This window comes from Rhipicephalus sanguineus, chromosome 10 (genome assembly GCF_013339695.2).
Source record: "Rhipicephalus sanguineus isolate Rsan-2018 chromosome 10, BIME_Rsan_1.4, whole genome shotgun sequence".
Classification (NCBI taxonomy): Eukaryota; Metazoa; Arthropoda; class Arachnida; order Ixodida; family Ixodidae; genus Rhipicephalus; species Rhipicephalus sanguineus.
This window is the reverse complement of record NC_051185.1, coordinates 107,688,902-107,705,960: the sequence shown is the minus strand read 5'-3', so window position 1 is coordinate 107,705,960 and position 17,059 is coordinate 107,688,902. Positions and strand designations below refer to the sequence as shown.

At 47.7% G+C, this 17,059-nt stretch overlaps 1 protein-coding gene across 1 annotated transcript in view; it reads right to left on the bottom strand.

The window, feature by feature from the left end:
* LOC119406639 (uncharacterized) overlaps window positions 1-17,059 on the bottom strand; it is a 141,042-nt gene that overhangs the window by 35,380 nt on the left and 88,603 nt on the right. Inside the window, exon 8 of the mRNA XM_049420166.1 lies at window positions 6,833-6,966. Within this exon, the coding sequence (XP_049276123.1) occupies window positions 6,833-6,966 (134 nt within the window). The remainder of the gene's footprint in view (window positions 1-6,832; window positions 6,967-17,059) is intronic.

Genomic DNA, 17,059 nt, shown 5'->3' with positions numbered 1-17,059 from the left:
GTTGTTGAACAATAAAAAATTCGCAGCGTGCACGTTAACTAAAAGCCGTATTCTTCTGTCTCTCATTCCCCATTAGCAGCCATTGGCATGTTCCAGTAGGAAACGTTAGTAGAAGTAGAAGTGTAAGTGTTAGCTAAAAGCCGACTTCTTCTGTCTCTCATTCCCATTAGCAGCCATTGTTTACCTCAAGGTAGTGCCTGGTGAGATTTCTCCTGTGCGTGATTAAACAATAAAAATTTTGTTCAAAACGCCGTTGATTGATGAAATAAACCAACGAAAGACGCCAGATGTTTTGTAAAAGCAGAACGAAAGAACGCCAGATGTTTCTAAAGCAAAACGAAAAGACGCCAGCTGCTTAACGAAAGACGCCAGATTTTTCTAAAGCAATGGTTTTCCAAACAATGAAAATTCACAGCGTACATGTAAAATTAACGTGAGCTGCAAGTCGTCATAACTCATCGAACCTTTAGTATAAACGCGCCCGATCTCACGTCGGTGATGATGGACTGGGCAGAATTCACGGAAGATTCACGGTTTACCGATGAACCTCCGCAGCTTCGCCCACTCATCATCATTCACTCCGTGGATATGCTGTTTTTTTATTACAAAAAATTTTTCAGCAAGACGACGCAAACTCATCAACCCGACGAGACGACCTCGTCACTTGTAAGCACTATCAACTGTTCTTTTTCTTTTAGCGCTAGGCTGCAGTTTAACCTAAGATTAGCTTAACCTGAAATAAAATAGCATACATTGGAGCTGCGGGCACATCTACCACGTTTAATCGTCTTGTGTGCCGAGGATTGATGCAAAACGCCAATATACCTGAAACATGCAGCAAGCAGCCGCACCAGCAGCACTCCGAGAACTACAATTAAGATGGCGGCAGTGCCACTGTCGGAAACTCGCGCATGCGCAGATGGTCTGGTGAGATCGGTCTATTCTCACAGGGCGAGCGGGGAGCGCGGTCGACAGGCGCGCGAGAGCGGGCAGCGTAGCAGAGGAGAGGGGGAGGGGACGCGCATGCGCTGGCGCTCATCGCGGCGTTGCGCAGGAAAGAATTTCGGCATGTCGTGCCCACATTTCAGAGGAGTACACCGAAGTAAGCGCTGGACTGAACGCGCGCAGCGCTCTACCTGCTTTTACTTGAAGGAGAGGAGACTAGAGGAGGAGAGCAGCGCCCGCGCCGCGAGAGCAGAAGCGGGAACGCAGGAGAAGCGCAAGCAGGTGCTGATAGAGAAGTGAGAGAGTAACGCGCAGCTGTTGGAGAGAGGGAAGAAGGAGAGTTGCGCATGCGTAGTGTGAGTACGGACTACTCGCCGCGTGCGGATTACCATGCCGCGTGACATACCCCCGAGCAAGAGATGCTTCGCACTAAAACACTGGCCGCTCTAGCATCGGGAAGTCGCCCTAGACGCAGTTGCGTTCTTTGCCTTTCGCTTCGTGTTAGCGCATGACGGCTCGTTGTCGGAATACTGCAGCTTCCACATGCGCCAACGGTGTTTCGCCGCCGACTGATTCGAGTGCGATAGCACCGACTAATAAAACCGCTGCAGTAAGCACTGCACAAAGGTGCGAATGTTGCGGGCGAATGTCGCGCCTTGGTGGAGCGAGACGTGGAACGCCTGCGCGCATTCGCGGCTCAAGCAACGAACCTCTGCCTCCCGTGTTGCTGTGTGGTAGTGTGGTGCGGTAGTGTATGCATGAGTAGCGCAGTGTGGTAGTGTATGCATGAGTAGCGCAGTGTGGTAGTGTATGCATGAGTACAGGCCTAGGTTACCCCATTACCGTGCCGTTTTTCTCCTTGATTGGCGACACCTTGATGAAGTGCATATCGAGTACGAGTGTTTATTTGTGCTTCTTGATGTAATCTTTGCGCGTGATTAACGATAGGCTGTGTTCAGGTGTATGTTTGAAAACTTCAGCCACCACAACGGCTGAATCATCAATGATCATGGGCGTAAGTCGCCGCGATGGAGATGTGCCACTAGGTGTCAACGTGGATGCATCCACGTCAAACGGTGGTATAGCTGCCAAACATAAACAGATATTGTACAAGCTCTCATATATCACTACAAAATAAGCACTACTTCTGTGAAGACACGTTTCACTTTCGTGTTTTACCGATTCCTATAAGGGAGGGATCAGCCATTTTTTTGTCATTTAGACCTGGCAACCCTGCTGACGACTACATGCAACACGTGCTTTCATCTTGTTTGCACACACTTGCAAGCTGATAGAGCACATTGGCACAGCTGTTCACATGAACGCAGTCCACATGAGACTCAGTGCAGCTATTTGTGAAGGTGATTTTCTTCTTGGCTGTAATCACAGGTGCGCCATATGCACACGGCTGCATGAGAGTCCGCTAAAGCGTCGCATCGTGGTGGCTGCCCTGTGGATTCGTACAACATTGCTGTGACATTCTGCGTTTTGTAACTCCGTTCGTATTGATTCTTATTACTTTAAACGCATCTTACAGGATTCCATGGGAGACAGGGGGACTGGGAAAAGGTCATACATAAAATACACGAAAAAATTTGCCAGAACGCAAACACAGCAGTAGCAACAGCAGAAGAAATACAGCTCATGAGCTACAGAAATACGTGTCTGTAACAAGAAATAATAAATAAAAAGAAAGACAAAACGGGAAAAGCGGATATATAATTGATAAGTAAACTCAGGAAAACATGTCACAAGGAAACGCTGGTGAAAACTACAACGTGAACACAACGCGCACGTCTAACTGCACCGACAATAACAACAAAAACATTAAAAACAGAAACCTAGAAAACTCAATTCACATATAAGATGAGTTCGGTGGAACAAGGGTTAGCTGGTGATGTGCGCGTAAACGAGAGTCGAACTTACACTGGGTTAGTTTTCGCGAATATGATTTCGGGAAGGTCGTAAGGGCATGTCGAGGAAGCTTCGATGAGTTAAATGGGCCAGTATTACCGTAGACGTTCGCGAAGCTGGCAAAAAAACAAAAAACATGGTTGATCCCTCCGTCATAGGAATCGGAATAACACGAAAGTAAAACGTGCCCTTATAGAGGTAACTGAATCTTAACTGTACATTGATATAAGAGAGTTCGCACAATGTATATTGATGTCTGGCAGCTATAACACTGTTTAACGTGAATACACCCACTTGGTTGCTTGGTGGTACATCTCCATGCCGACGACTAACGTCCATGTTAAATGATTACACAAAACCTTGTGTTAGCTGTAGTAGTTAGCGGTGAAAACGAGTCGTGATAGCCAGAAGAGCGTCGCATACTGGACGCAGAACTTGGTCGCCATCCTGCGGCATGTTAAAGTGTGATTGAACACCACGGCCGCAAGGGAAACGCAAAGTGCGTCGTGCCGCCCCGGAGCCCGGCCGCAATTTTTCTCGGGGCGAGCGCGTAGGCGGGGAATGCGGTGTTACAGCCAGGTGAGGCAGGCGCGCGTCGGAGAGCTATTTTTGGTTTGATTAGCGTGATGCTATGACGGAGGCCGATGCTTTTACGACGCTTGCGTTAAGGTCGCCACCTCGCGGTTTGCTAAGGCATTGACAAAATTGTACTTCTATTGAAAACGCGCCGAATGGGACGAACGTGTAACGCGTTGCAGGTACTAATCGCGGAAGCCACAGTAATGATGAGTTAATTTACTTTGCCGCTCCCAAAGGGCAACACCACCCCGACGACCTGGAGAGTGGTAGATATAAAAGGCGCATTTGTGAAGGCATTTAGAGTCTGTGACCGTGGCGCAGTGGATAGCGTGCCCGGTATCTCTTGTTGCGGACCGAGCGGTCGTGGTTTCGATGCCCGTTGACGGAACTTTTTTTCTTTGCCATCTGATCGCGTACATTTTTTCGACGTCATTTCCGCGACGGAAATACGTCACTGAAGTCTTGGTGGACCCCGGCATAAAACACTTTCGTGTTAATAAATGGTAAGATGTAATTGAGCACCTTCGTTTTTTGCTGGACGAGAAGCAACTCCCTTGTTGCCACGTCGCCCTCGCGTCGCCTTCGCGGACTTTCCACGCATACGCGTGTAAAAAGTCCACGAGTGCGACGCGAAGGCGGCCTCCATGTCGTCCGAACATCATCTTCAGCTTGGCCACGCCCACTTCAGGGCAAATGCCTCTCATATGTTTCGCCAATCAACCCCAGTGCTGTGCTTTGTGCGGCCACTTCTTAATCTCACCTGCCCACCTAACTTACTGCCTCCGCCTCGCGCGCTTGCCTTCTCTAGGAATCCAGTAGGTTACTACATCGTCCGGACAGAGGAGGCTGCATGTATACGGGCAATGAAAGAGAGCAGGACGGCCATGCGAACCTATCACAGGCTGCCGATGTGCAAAGGAGCGGAGACCGAATGCATGATTACGCGAGAACGCCGAGCAAGAAAGTTGCGAGGAGGTGGTCATTGCCGCATAAACAGCTCAATAACAGCCACGGCTGCCCCTAGCACCATCCGGTACGTCGTAAGAGCGCTGTCGTCTGCGGAGTCCGTTGTTCCGTTCGTGGGTGCGGCATGCAGCCTCGATTTTTTTTAACACAAATCTAGTGCCATGGCCTGATACGCCTACATGTTTTAACGCGATAACGTTAGACCCGACGCTCCGAACAAAACCTATTCGGTGTCAAAGTTAGAAACAACCGCTTCTTATTATTTATTTCGAAATAAATTTCGTTAAATCGTGTTTGGTGACCAAGTTAGCTTCTCGGTATTTCTGGTTGATGAAGACATTGAAACTTATGATTACCTGCCGGGGAATGGGAATTGCTTCGTTAGATCGGAACATTAATGATAACTAAGAGACAATAAGGCCAACGGACGTATAGGTGGCTTGCACTGACGTCACTCAAGCAGCCACGTTGGAGCACCAACATGGTGGGACGCCAACTTTGTTGTGTTATCAGTACCTCTCATTGCTGGATCCCACGTTAGAGGCCCAATGACGTTCCAGCTACGTCGTTATCACACTGAAGATTGTTAGTCGCCGCGTGATTATACTGACTCGACGTCACCTAAGCCGCCATATTGGAGCCATGTTGCGCGTCCATGACGTCACGTGCAAGCTATCAATAGGGGATGTTATTTTCAGTAATTATGATGTAAATGTGAAGAAAGTAAAGTGGACGAAAATATAACTTCTGGCGTTTTTTTTTCTCTAAAAGAGCCAAATGCACTTTAACTGAAACTTAGAAAAACGCAATTTTTCGCTACTGGAAATATGCTCGGGCCTGCTCTAACAATTTTTTGCCAGTGTGTTCCTGTCCCCTAAATAGGCTAAATTTATATTGCGGCTAAAATCTATGTAGCCCACTACCGTCGGTATTCAGGAGTAAACTTTACATCTGGATATTATAGATTGGAACATTTCATTTGGGCTTGAATTAGCTCGTAAAAGAAGTCTACAACGATTCGAATGTATGATATAGTAATATTTTGCAATAAAATTAACATCTTGCTTGTGCCTCCGTCGGTGCCGTCCTTCGTCGCATGCGCGTAATGGCGATGACTAGACTTGAAGAACGAGTGGGGCTTTATGGCAAAAGGCGCCCTATTCTGGACTGGCGGCATCGTTTTCTTGTTCCTGGCATCTATTTAAACCTTGAAAAGTGCTCCAACTCTTCTTCTTCTTCTGAGCTAGTTTCATGCCATGCCATTTCGGATCAGTTCTTCAAGGAATAGATCAGTGCCCAATATCTTCATTTCATGTATCTTTTATTTCAAATATACCGTTTTGGAGCGCAAGAACGACATGATACTGTGGCGCTAAACTCGAAAAGAAACACTAAGAGGCAAAAAGAAGTCGTGAATTCGGCCTCTTACTCTTTATATTCCAGTCTTGCCTTACAACATCATGTCCTTCAGTAAGTGCTAACTCGCCATAAAAAAACTAATTGTAGAACGTAAACACGATAGCAAAACAACGAGGCCACAAATGGAACAGATTGGATGAGACCATGTTGGTTGTTTTGGTCACGATTGTTGACGCAGTGCTGGTTTGGTGAGGATGGAAAAAGCGCTAGAAGGTAGCAACATTGGATTTAATTTGTCACACAAACAGTGGCTCAGTTTGATTGAAACAGATGCAGTATTTGGATCATTTTTGATTAGAAACTGCTTTTCGAGTTCACGTTACAATCAGAAATTGCCCCATTTTAATGCTAACTGTTTTAGAAGTTAAAGGTACTCAGGCGCGCTTTACGCTCCTGTGAAATTTAGCAGAGTTTCGGTTTTTGCATTTGGCTCTTATTGAAAAAAAAAAAAAAAAAAACGCCACACTTGCCGCCGGCAGGGAGCGAATCTGCAACCTTCGAATAACGCGACCGATGCTGTACCAACTGAGCCGCGGCGACACTCATCTCCTCGACCACATTATTCGGTATAAATATACATGCATATATACCAAATAATATATACCGGTATATATTATTCGGTATATATTTGCATTTAAACCTGGGAGTGTTAGTTAGCGGTGCTCGTAGCCATGACGGCGAGTGTGGAACACTCTTTTTCTGCCTGGTGGCGTCACCGAGCACGAGCCGTAAAAATGAGCCTTTAAAAGTGCCCTTCTTTTGTTCATTCGTTAGAGCAGGAATTTCGTAAAATAGCGTTTCGAGTTTTAACTGTATACTCTTTCTTATAGATGATCGCGAAATCGCGCTTATCTTTTTGAAGAAACCCGAGGAGAGGCGAGCAGTGAGACAGAATTTAAAATAGAATGCGAAGTGACATGGAAATAAACGCTCGTTACAGAAAGGGCGAAATATTAGGCAGGGCGGAAAGGAGAAAAAAGTTTGCAAAAGAAGCGCCTCGCAGACTCACGTAGTTGATCATCTTCTTGAAGACGGGTGACATGTAGGTGTACAGAGCCTGCTGAGTGGATGGATCGGGGATGTCCACCATGTCTTCCACCTTGTAGAGCTTCCTCTTTTTCGTGTTCTCCGTGGCACTGACGGCTGCGTGTGAGCGAGCAAGGCGATCACTGCTCCACGTCACATCCCCTCGCGCGCCCGATACTGCCGAGTTTAAATACATCTATTGTGCGACTGCCCTCTCCGAGTGTCAAAAAATGAACATGTTGGCTTTTTACAATGGCAGGTACCCGAGTGCAAACGCAAATTGACACTCCTATGTTGTCCGAAATGTCCGGTCAGACAGTATGAACAACTGCTGCAAAGGCAATTTTTAGGTTTTTTAGAGTAATGAACTGGATTCAAACTTTAGGGAAACCACGTGGCTACTGTATACGCATTACTTTTCGCCCCTACAGACATCACTATACCCGTCCTTTCCTTTTTCCGCAGTGCAGTGTAGCCGGCCAGCATGAGAGCCCAGGCCGGCCTCTCTCTTCTAACAAACTATCTCCTATATTTTCGTATAATCTTTTTGTAGCGCCATTTTCAATCACTCGCGGTCGCGGCCATAGCCATGGTCGACTCGGTGTCAAAATTTACTCCAATTTGGACGCTCCGAACATAGCTTGGTGTAAATGTACAGTCGAAGGTAATACGAAGGAGAGCAATCGAATTGCCTTCAACAGACTACAATGCCTAAACGCAGTCGGCAAGCACGAAAGTGTTCCTAACACTAAACAACCATGCGTAAAGGTACCGCTTGCAAATCAGTACGTGCGATTTGTCTGCATGCATCACGAGTAATCTTTGCTTAAAGGGGAACTCCGGTGCATTTTCTACCATATTGAGATAATGCCGAGATAACAGTCCTGTAAGAGCTAGGGCGGTCCATTTTGCCGAGAGACACATGAATAATTTCAAATAAGCAATGTGTCGAAACCGAAACCGAAATAGGGAGCCGCTTCATGCTGGGTAGACGATGACGTTACGAAATACACTAAACGCCGCCATAGCGCACGCAATTCTACTATCGCGCGAAAAGCAAACTGGCGATGTTTTCCGACGCGGAATAAAGCTGTGCCAGCTCGTCTGAACATAACCAGCGACGAGTTCAGCGATCATTTCAGCGCGGAAGCATCGCTTTTTGATTTCGACCCGCTGGCGCATGAAGCAGCTCAGCCACGGCAAAACGAAGAAGAAAGCGCGCGCTGCGTCCGTCTGCTGCGCGAGGCCGGGTATGGAAAGGGGTAGAAAGCATGCGTCATGTACACAGGGTGGCTCGCATTTAAATGCATGATTCCGGAATTGGCTACCCATTTATGAATTCGTTTTCTAAAAAATTGAATGACTTACGCTTGTATAATTCGGCACATATCATCAGGGTACCGAAGGGAATAGTTCAATATTTTATTGCAATTGGTCAATATACAAAAATCGCCGGAGTTCCCCACGAACTTCGCATCGCCGCTCACGAATGTGTACACTCTTAAAGGAAAAATTAGGTTTAGCAGAAACGTACTGCGTAGTAATGCGGAAGGATAGTACCTGCCAGTGTAGCAATTCTGGTGTGGCAATACAAAGCTGGAGGTCACTGCTTCTAATCCCCACCGCGAAGGTTGCATTTTGATGAGGATTTGTACGTATACGCTTGTTAAAAAACCCCACGTCGTGAAAATTAGTCCGGAGTTCCGCGCTACGGAGTGCTTCATAATGACATCGCGATTTATCCCGGCATTTAGCGAAAGGACCGAACTGCACGCATTGCTTTAATGAAGCGTCAGAAATGATCAAAGAGTACAAACTGCTTACTAGGTGTGCAGTCAAGGCGTCCATCACATTGAAAAAAAAAAAGTCAATGCAACACTATGGCACCATTTTAAACCCTCTAGGAAAAAGCAACAAACTCTATAGTCGTGGCCGTTACTGCATGTAGATGTATATTAAGGTTTGCGAATGCCTGAAAGCCAATCTGCCTGAAAGCTAACGTGCCCTTTTTCACGGGCATTTCGTCTATCTTTATATGCCTGTGAAAAACAGCACGCAGCTTGTCTCACCAAGTGTGTAAAATGCGTTCTGTATCAAATACTCTTACCATGTGGAGTTGTGTACATTAGACAGACTGGTCGTTGTGTTAGTGAAAGAGCAAGGGAGCATAATCTGGCAGTGCGCAGAAAGACGGGTGGACACTTAGATATCCGTTGCAAAAGCTGCGGGTGTCATCCTGAATTCAAGAACACGCTTTTCTTGAAGAAAGCGGCAGATAGGACGGAAGGGGAAATGTGTGAGGCAGAATTGTACGTAACGCGTTACTAGTAATCGATTACTTGTAATCAATTGCAATTCGTCGTTGTAATATAATCGATTACTTTTCCGGAACTGTAACGTTCTGGGTAATTAAATTAAATTTTCTTGTAATTGATTACCTGTAATAAATTGCTTTTTTTTTCCCTTTCAATATCAAGTTGTAGCAAGTCAGTTCTCATTTCCAAAAATATGCGACCGCTCTGAAGGGAACAGGACGGGGGGTCCCTATACATAGCCATTTTTTCACCTTTCCCTCGGCCGTACCTGCAAAGCCTTAACCATGCGCCAGCAACAGCGACGCTTCATAGAGGACACTAACTAATACCGCCATTACCTCCAGCGCATGCATTGAGAGAGTATTCAGTGTAGCCGCTGACCTCTTAACGAGGAAACGTGGAAGAATCAGCGACGACAACTTTGAAAAAATTCACCGACAATTACGACACTGCCTCATGCGAATTCTGAGCGCAGCTGGTTAGGTGTTTTGATATTGCGATAAGTTGAGGCGAATGCTCCTGCTTCGGCGGCGCGCACTTCTGAATTCTGGCGTGGGCGGCCTGTGCTCGGGCAGCTCGTTTAGCAGCAGCGGCAGACGACGCACTTCCGCCAGTTGCGTCACTCGTTGTTCAGAAAGAACTGGCTGAGAGTATTTTGTATATAGGTAGACGGCCTACATTAAGAAGAGAACACCGTGGGTAGCGTGACTGGCGCGGACAATTTCGTTCAACCCATTTCACATGAACCGCCGCAGACGGAGCGTATAGCGGGACTGCCTCTCTAACCGGGAGAGCGCGGAAGGCAGCGCGTGGGCCCGTTCCACAACAGCCACCGCCGAGGGGCCTCCGTTCATGCAGCGCTTTATTTCCATATATGGTGTCGGTGGACGCCCTCCCCGCATACCCTAGTGTTGACGTCATCGGCGACCACACGACGGCGCGCACTACTGTGGCGCCGCGGGTGGCCGCCGCGCAACCTGTCGTGTAGCCACTGTCGTTCGCCCCTCCTCGCGCTCTCCTAGCTATCGCTGGCTTTCATCCTCCGCGTTCGCTCTCTTTCGAGCTCGTTCGTTATGCCGGTTACGACAACGCCGCTCAGAGCAGGAACGGGCGCCGAAGATCTGCGCTCTAAAACAACTGTTGAATGGTTAACAACGTGTAAGACTACATCAGAGAAGCCACAGTAAGCCTCCCAGTTTTCACGCGAGCCTCCAGTCTTCTCTCTACCATGCAAGCCACAGTAGTTCGTTGTAGCTTGAGTAAACCTGTGCTATTGTGTTACGGCAATAAAATCTTGAAGGAAAGTAATCAATTATATTTCTGTAATTGCTGAGTTACTTTTCTGTGGCTGTAACTCACCACTGTAATCAATTACATTTTAAAGGAAGTAATTGTAATGTAATTGGTCACTTATTTTCTGTAACGTGTACAAGTCTGGTGTGAGGTCTATTGCATTGCCACTTGCCAGGAGCTGGAAAAGATGCGTAGTCAGTGTCCTTAACAAAGAAGAAACTTAGTTCCTTAGATGGTGATGGAAAACAAAGTGACTACTGTGTGATGTATATTGTGCTGTATCGCACAGCGGTTGCGAAGGTTCCTTGGTGTAAATATTTGTTCTGTTCAGCGGCTTCTATTCCAATGCTCGTCTGTTTCAGCTACAGGGCCTAGCTCACGTATATTTTGATCTGGTGCGTGTATATGTTTTCAGGATGACAAATGTGGTTGTGAATCAATTTCAAACGGAGCTTCTGTGAGTTACAGATTTCGGTTGCGGCGGCTGCTTGGCTCGCAAAAAACTCGGCGCTAGCGAGTGCACGGAAATGCAGCTCTCGAAGGTACGCCGGTCACATGCGCATGCGCCGTTTTCCAATAAATGATGTCCTCTCGACCGTGCACTTGTCGGCGATCAGCGGTTTCTGACAGGCGAGTCTAACCTCTTGTCGACGTCACTTGTCATTTCTGTTTCTAGAGTGCAATGTTGCCTTTTATTATTGCATTTAATTGTATCAGGCATCATTGTTGCTTTTTCTTGTAGCAACAGAAGTGATGCGCTGCTAAGCGCGTTGGTGAAGGTCAGATTCCAGGCAATGAGGAAGGAGAAAGTTGGGAGGGAGCATAGCGCAATGCGACCGAAAGAAAGAAAGAAAGGAAGAAAGAAGGAAGGAAGGAAAGAAGGAAGGAAAGAAAGAAGGAAGGAAGGAAGGAAAGAAAGAAAGAAGGAAGGAAAGAAACAAGGAAAGAAAGAAAAAAGAAAGAACGAAGGACGGAAGGAAGGAAGAAAAGGATGAAAGAAGGAAGGAAAGAAAGAAGAAAGGACGGAAGGAAGGAAGGAAAGAAAGTAGGAAGGAAAGAAGGAAAGACAGAAGGAAAGAAAGGAAGAAAGGAAAGAAGCAGCAAGGAAAAAACGAAAGAAAGAAAGAAGGAAAGAAAGAAGGAAGAAAGGAAAGAAAGGAAGACAGAAAGAAAGGAAAGAAAAAAAGGGGAGAAAGAAAAACTGCACATCATCTCCTCCTACGGGCAACCATGCTGGGGGGCGAAAACAACACGAGGGGTGCGCATCGAGTTTCCGTTTCTCTTATACACCAGAGCACGCCTGTCTCGCGAGCCGATCGGATACTCTCGCACCCAGACGCCGGGCTGACGGGGCTGCCAAGGCGCGCGTGGGCTGCACCAAGTAAACACGGCAAGCTGCAGTTCTGAGGCTTTAAAGTGCCAAAAAGTACCCGTTCACGCCGCATCAGCGTATAAGAGCTCGTCTGGGCACTACTGCGTCGTCTCTGGATGCCAAAACAAGCAGCGCAACAAGAGGATATTAGCGTTGTCTGCGACGATTACGACGCGCCACGGAAATAGTGCCGGTGCGGTGTTTTCAGCTTCACCGCGAGTGGATTACTGCGATTCAAGCAAAAAAAAAAAAAAATAGGAGCCGAGTGAAAATGCGCCAGTAAGTACACTAACTGCGTGTATTCTGCAGTGTGATGCCCACCTATTTCATTTTGCGAACCTAATTTGCGTGACACGCAGCTGGGTTGAAGGCAGCCGCGAGCTTTGTGTGGGGGTGCACTTCATACCTTTGAGCGTTTCCTTTGACGAGAATCTAGTGCAAGGTAACGCTTTCATGCACAAGCAATCAGCATGCTTTGCCATTTTCAACGTAGTATTAAACTTTAGTGCTTTTGATAGCATCCACGCCTTCGAGATTTCGTATTCAAAAGGTAATAAATGGCACGGTGCTCCTCAACAGCTGGCCAGAATTTCGTGCTTTCATTTCAGTGTTTGATGTCCCCAAATTTATCTGGACACGAGGCATTCAGCTGTACATAATACATATATTTGCACGTAAGTAAACAATACTCGCGCCAGGGTCCTTTACGTCGCAGGCGTACCTAACCGGCTTAACTAAGAGTAGCACAGTTTCGCTTGTAAAGCACCATCCTTACAAGAATAAAATCGCGCAGGTAGCTTCCAAAAGGGATCGCTGAACGATACTGTAGGTTATACTCTCTGATAGCCCGCTTTTGTGATCAAGACGCATTATTGTAAGAGCGCTCGTGAAACAAAAATTACGTTCCGCAAAACTACCCGTAAAGCGTACTCTAATTATTACGCGATGCATGCTGAAAAAATGAGCTTTCACAAAACTTTGTGCACAACTTGCAATATGGGGCAACAAAGCATCGTTTCACTATTTCGCGAGCTGCATTGCAATTACGATTCACGCGTACTACACCGAGAATGTTTTTTTTTTTACAAATGTAACAGCGTACGTATCTGACGAGGTTGCTTCCGCAGCCCACTCAGCACTTACTGTATACATTGTAGACTTGTAAGTTGTTCTTGATGTTCCAATAAAATCAGCGAAAATGTCCAGGCTAGAAAAGACGCGAAACACGCTCTCCGACGGGCTGAGTTTCGGGAGTTTCACGTTTGCTCTGTGTATAGCGTCTGCTGGCGTGGCAGCCCGCGCATGTTGTTTCGTCGTGTCTGCGATAGATGGCGAGACGCGCGATGCAAATATGGCGATGCGCATGGATAATAATAATAATATCTGGGGTTTAACGTCTCAAAACCACGATATGATTATGAGAGACGCCGTAGTGGAGGGCTCCGGAAATTTCGACCACCTGGGGTTCTTTAACGTGCACCTAAATCTAAGTACACGGGCCTCAAACATTTTCGCCTCCATCGAAAATGCAGCCGCCGCTGCCGGGATTCGATCCCGCGACCTTCGGGTCAGCAGTCGAGCGCCATAACCACTAGACCACCGTGGCGGGGCGGCGATGCGCATGGAATTCGCTGTGTTCTGGTCTATAAACGGCTGGAAGTGGAAGATGGAAGCTTGCGATGAAAAAATCCGTAAACAGGTGGTGGGTGCTCGAGCCAACGTTTCGACAAGTGGACTTGTCTTCTTCAAGGCTAGAACTTGAAGAAGACAAGTCCACTTGTCGAAACGTTGGCTCGAGAACCCACCACCTGTTTACAGATTTTTTCATCGTTTCTCTTATGCGACTAATAGAGACGGTGGTTGTCGAGGCGTTTCAATTATCGCTTGCCGGCGCTGAGACGCTGACGTTTACTTTCGGCTTCCCGAGCCTTCCTCTGCTCCGCGGCGGCGGCGCTTCCGCTGCAACTAGCGCCGACGTTGTTCATGGCGTTTCGTACACCGTTGCACAGAGAGAGAGAGAGAGAATGACGGAAGCACAGCGAACGCGTGCTTTCGCAGCCTCGCAGCTTCGAGATTCGCTTGCCGGCGTTGCCGTTTACGTTCAGCTTTGCGAGCGTCCATAGCGCCGTTGCGAAGGAGAGTGCAACGGGAGCGAGCGCGCGCCGCATTTTATACGAGCGCGCAGCTGTGGCGGAGAGAGAGAAACGGGAGAGGAGAAGCGAAGTGGAGGCAGCGCTCACGCCACCTCCTCTCACCTCCTTGCGCTCACGCAAGGAGAGGCGGGAGAGTTGGCGCATGCGCAGTATGGGTGCGGACGCCGCAGAACGGACACTGCCCCGAGCATAAGATGCTTTCGCATCTAAACGAAAGAAAGAAAGAAAGAGAGAGAGACAGAGAAAGAAAGGAAGGAAAATCCGGCAGATCCCATGCATTGTAGTAATCAATTTCATGCGAAGCAGACAGCCAGTAGCAAGCCTATGCCAGATTTTTAGATGTTTAATGCCCAGAAAGGGAGAGGAGAGGTGGTTCTGGAAAGCGGGTTTGTAGCCCTCACGAGGGTAAGGGGAAAAGGGAGAGAAAGAGGGAGGTATGATGATGGGTGACTATGGTGTAGTATAATGAGGCACTGGACACACACTGCCCTGCGCGGGGACGTGTACTACGCGCGCATGTTTTTATACCGTAGCACATGCTCTAAAGACGAGCATGTAAACGTGTATCGATAGAAACCTTAAAAGGCACTTTAAACTGAGTTGGGTGTGATCTACAAACCTTTTGTTGGGCTAGTTGGTTCATAACTTCTCAAGGAAAAAATTGTAGCGCAAAGCAGCACGCGGACAGACAGAAAGGACGGGACTGGCGCTATTCCATAGCGCCAGTCCCGTCCATAGCGTCAGCGCGTCGGCTTGTCCCGTTCCGTTCATAGCGTCAGCTTGTTCGTTCCCAGCTATGCAACAGTGACTGGGAATCCATTGCAATGTAACGGTGTGTCCGGATTGGGACGGCTCTGTTAATTGACTATGTCGCACACCAGAGGACTGAAAGTGGTTCCTTGCTTCATATAATTGCTGATTAGTTGAAGTGCGGCTTAGAGTCGCAAAATAATGTCCATTTTGCGGGGCTCTGCTGTGCCATGTAGCGGGCAACTTGTCGGACGCCGGTCAGCTCAGCGGCAATAGAAGATGTCCAATGCGTTATCTTGAAGCGTTTCTTGACGCCCACGTGAGGTACCGTGATGCTGCTGCTGAGGAGGTCTCTGTCTGACAGAGCCATCAGCAAAACAAAAAAAAAAAATTTCCACAGCATATCCACGGGGTGAATGATGATGGGTGGGGCGAAGCTCTCGTACGGCAGGATCTTGGCGGCGGCGTCGCGCAGCTTCACGCCCAGTACATCATCAACGACGTGAGATCGGGCCGGTTTATACTAAAGGGTCGATGAGAGTCATGGCGACATGCAGCTCACTTAAATTTTACATGTACGCTGTGAATTTTTATTGTTTAATCACGCACAGGAGAAATCTCACCAGGCAATACCTTGGAGGTAAACAATGGCTGCTAATGGGGAATGAGAGACAGAAGAAGTCGGCTTTTAGCTAACACTTACACTTCTACTTCTACTAACATTTCCTACTGGAACATGCCAATGGCTGCTAATGGGGAACGACAGACAGAAGAAGTCGGCTTTTAGTTAACGCGCACGCTGCGAATTTTTTATTGTTCAACAACGCACAGGAGAAATCTCCCACCGGCACCACCTTGGAGGTCAAGATCTGGTACTAGCGTTAAGACTGGTTACGCAGTACGACGGGGACGAACGGGTGCCGCTTTAAGGAGCTTCGCCCCTAAAAAAGTCCGCCGTATATATCGACAATGTACGATAAAACGAAATGCTTAAGTCAAGTGGGTGGAATTTTCCACTTCTCTGTTATCCAAGTGATTGAAAGCAGCCCGATCAGCTTAGGAATCATCCAGCGAGGTATTCCGGGTATCACTTGCGGTGCATAATTCCAAGGCAGGAGACCTTGCTACGACATAACAGTTTCCGAGTATGCAACATTGGGCCGTATATTAGTAACCTCTGTCAGTGGATGGTCTCTGCGCCCAGTAAATAATCTCGGATGTACTCGCAGTGGCTCGTGTTCAAGATAAACGCGAGCTGGACAAGCACGTGGTTCTGCAATAGTGACCCGTGTAGAAGTACGTCGAGGTACTCCTAGGCAAATTCTGAGGGCGCGAGCCTGAGACCTTCAAGTACACAGAAAGCAGATGTGCTAACGCAAGAAAAAAGCGGAGCACTGTAGCGGAGGTATCCAACAGAATGTACCTGATATAGCTGAAGTAGAGATGATTTGCATGGCCCCCACGATTTTCCAGACGTATGGCGAATGACTTGGACAAAGCTGTCTAGCTTTTTTCTTAGTGCAGTGATGTGTTTCGACCAAGCGTTACGAGGTGTTCCACTTCTTCGTACGCCTTCAGTCGTTGTGCGCATATCGTGTGCTTACCATTCACGCCGAGTACACTGGCGTGCAAAGGGTAACTCATCTCAGTTGTTATAGCGCAAAAGCAGGACAAAGACAAAAAGTACAGGAAGACGAGCGCTAGCGCTCGTCTTCGTGTACCTTTTGTTTTTGCCCTGCTTTTGCGCTATAACAATTGACATGACCTACCAACATAGCCCAAGCCGCCACACTTCTAGGTAACTCATCGTCCGACGTCGGCACTCGCGTTAGAGCAGACGTCAGTTCATCTCCACGAAGCGCCCTCTACATGGCGGTGATGTGCGTATTACACGTAGCGGTCGTCGTCGTATTCGCTCTAGGCTTGACTATAGCTTGAGGAGTCGTAGATATGTAGTGTTTGTTGCATTGATATAAAAGCGGGTAGTCGACACTGCCTCGCCGAGTGGCGTTGTCCTGATATGACGCTTGTACAGGATTTTTTCCCCGAAACAGGTCGAAGCACTGGCGTCGCTCTGGGGTAGAATACTTGACTGCCATGCGGAATGCCTGGGTTCGATTCCGGCTCAAGTCGTGACAATTATTCGTTGGTTCCATTGCGATATTTAACTAATCGACAACACCGCCATTCCCGGCACCGCATTTTCTATGACACGGGCTCCTGCACACCTTCGGGTTAAGATTTCGGAAGTCTGGGTTTATATAGACTGTTAGTCCCCTGTGGCGCATATCCGCTCGCCATGAGGCGCGGTATGCGGGTATGTGCCG